Below are 2,471 nucleotides of genomic sequence, written 5' to 3' on the forward strand. Positions count from 1 at the left end.
AATGTTTAGAGGTGCAGTAGGCATGACTTTGAGTAGATAATGAAAGAAAATGCAAAATGCTAATTGATTCATGATGTGGTTTCATCTTAGCTTGGGCAAACCATGCAGTATTTAATATATAGTAGCAGAATATTTACTATTGAAGCTTGAAAAGATGTGAGTTCTTTGTGTACCATCTTTCATTTATGCATGTGAGAGGATTTTCTTTTCTTAATATTTTTACATTGTAGTACTTGTTAAAAAAAAAAAAAAGAAAATAGGATATTCCAAATATCACTCTAACAACAAATGTCTTAATGTCAGATTCATCTCCTGCTCCCAATTCTATGCCACTCTATATAAACAGTACCCTTTCTTTCATGCCCATGTACAGAATAGTCTTTATACATTTTGAACTCAGCATGTGTAGCACATAACCCCCAAGAGGTGAGGAGCTGTGACCAACTTCATGAAGATGTGGGCATGACCATCACATTAGGACTATACTGACCAAAAGCAAATGGTAACACTGCCATCTAAGACATATCCAACTTTGGATTTTAAAAAAGTCACACTTTTTGTCTTAAAGGTCAAATGCTGTAACCACAATTCCAATTACTTTTAAAATTTCAGTATCAGAGCTTTAGTAGTAACCTGTTAACAAATTTGAGCTACTAAATCTGTCTTTATTATTATATCTGTACTAAATATACCATACTACAGCCCTCACAAATTCTGCCAGTTAAGTGATATTTATAAAAGATTGTAACTATTCTCTTTGGCAGTTCCCACTTCTCATTGTTTAAAAACAGGAAGGTGAGCCTTAAAGCCTCTAACCTGACATAGTGGTATGGGTCCTGGCACCACCGAGCTCCTCCTGAGTAACATCCTCATTGGTGACAGACTTCACGACATCCGGGCCAGTGATGAACAGGTAGGAGGTGTCCTAAAATTAGAATTCCAAAAGGATCAATCTCAGAGCATCAGAGCTACATGGAGCCTTAGAATTGACACAGCCAAGACAAATGCAGAGAAGTTAGTGATGTGTTGAAAGAACCAGATTAGGATGTCACTCAGACACTTATCCAAACTCAAGTCTCCAAGTTTCCCTGCCTCACTGTCTATTAGCAAAATCGTTTTTTCCCCCCAAGTATTTTATTTTCAATCTCCACACTCAACATGGGACTTGAACTCAGAGCCCAGAGATCAAGAATCGTATGCTCTACCAACTGAGCCAGCCAGGTACCACAACTAACAAAATGTTCACTGCACAGTTTCGTCTCAGCAAAATTATCTGCTACGTGGCTAACATTTCAGGGTCATTCATTTGTAAACACCTTAACGGGTGGCTCTATTCAGAGACTGCTATGCACCACCATTTTTCTAAAGCACTTCATGGGATTCTGTCCTTAAAGCCCAGGTCCTATTATCACCCCCATTTATAATCAAAGAAATTGAGTCACTGTGACAGTATATAGTTTACCTAAAATTAACCAACCACCATAAGTGAAGTGACTTGGAGACTATAATAATCAATCCTTTGGTGTTTCAAGAGGGTGACAGACGTTTTAGTTTCTAATTTAAAGATAAAGGGAGGGGCGACTGGGTGGTTCAGTTGGTTAAGTGTCTGACTTGATTCCAGCTCAGGTCATGATCTCATAGCTTCAGCAGCTCAAGTCCCACGTAGGGCTCTGCACTGACAGCACAGGGCCTGCTTGAGAGTCTCCCTCTTTGTCTGCCCCTCCCCTACTTGCACTAAGTCTTTCTCAAAAATAATTTAAAAAACTTTAAAGATAAAGGCATGTGTAAAAAAATTTAAAAGAATAGGAGACACAGTAGAATGTAACTCTATATCCAAGCCCTTATTTCCAGGCCTCCAATTTCCCTTCTGTAAGGCAACAACCATCAGTTTCTCTCCTTACAAAGAGATGCATGCTTATGTGAGAAGTAATATATACCTATCTGTTCTTTTATTTTCTTTCCAGTGTCCTATGCACAGTTTTGAACCTTTTTGAAAATCATTCCATATCAGTATAGGAGGATACGTATAATAATTAGACTGTCACCTATAGAAGGTCATTTAGAATAGTGCTAGTATTTTGCTACAACAAGCAATTCTGCAGTAAATATCTTAATAGAGTCATCTCTCTCAGCTCACTGTTCATTTTCTTTGCCCATTTTTCTATTGGAAATTTGTTTTTGTGTACTGAGGAATTAGTCCTTAGACTATTATGTGTGTTTTATTAGTCCATTTCATGAATCCTTGGTTTGGAATGCTGCTAAAAAGGTCTTTCTTCCCTATTCCACACAGGCTCATAAATAAATGTTCACAAAAGCATTATTTGTAACAGTCACAAACTGGAAAACAACCCAACATCCATCAACAGGCATATTTCAAAATAATTATCCCAACTGAAAAGAGCCAGCATCCACCCATTCCACCTCCCCCAAAAAGGTATACTCTTTTTGTATGTTTTATACATATAAAATGT

General features: G+C 37.5%; 1 protein-coding gene across 3 annotated transcripts in view; it reads right to left on the reverse strand.

The window, feature by feature from the left end:
• PCCB (propionyl-CoA carboxylase subunit beta) overlaps window positions 1-2,471 on the reverse strand; it is a 102,317-nt gene that overhangs the window by 48,711 nt on the left and 51,135 nt on the right. For 2 of the 3 annotated variants that reach the window (XM_029940226.1, XM_029940225.1), the window contains exon 7: window positions 817-925. The exons of the other annotated variant lie outside the window; for it this stretch is intronic. In XM_029940226.1, coding sequence (XP_029796086.1) covers window positions 817-925 — 109 coding nt within the window. The remainder of the gene's footprint in view (window positions 1-816; window positions 926-2,471) is intronic. 3 annotated transcript variants of the gene reach the window in all.

This window comes from Suricata suricatta, chromosome 5, assembly GCF_006229205.1.
Source record: "Suricata suricatta isolate VVHF042 chromosome 5, meerkat_22Aug2017_6uvM2_HiC, whole genome shotgun sequence".
Classification (NCBI taxonomy): Eukaryota; Metazoa; Chordata; class Mammalia; order Carnivora; family Herpestidae; genus Suricata; species Suricata suricatta.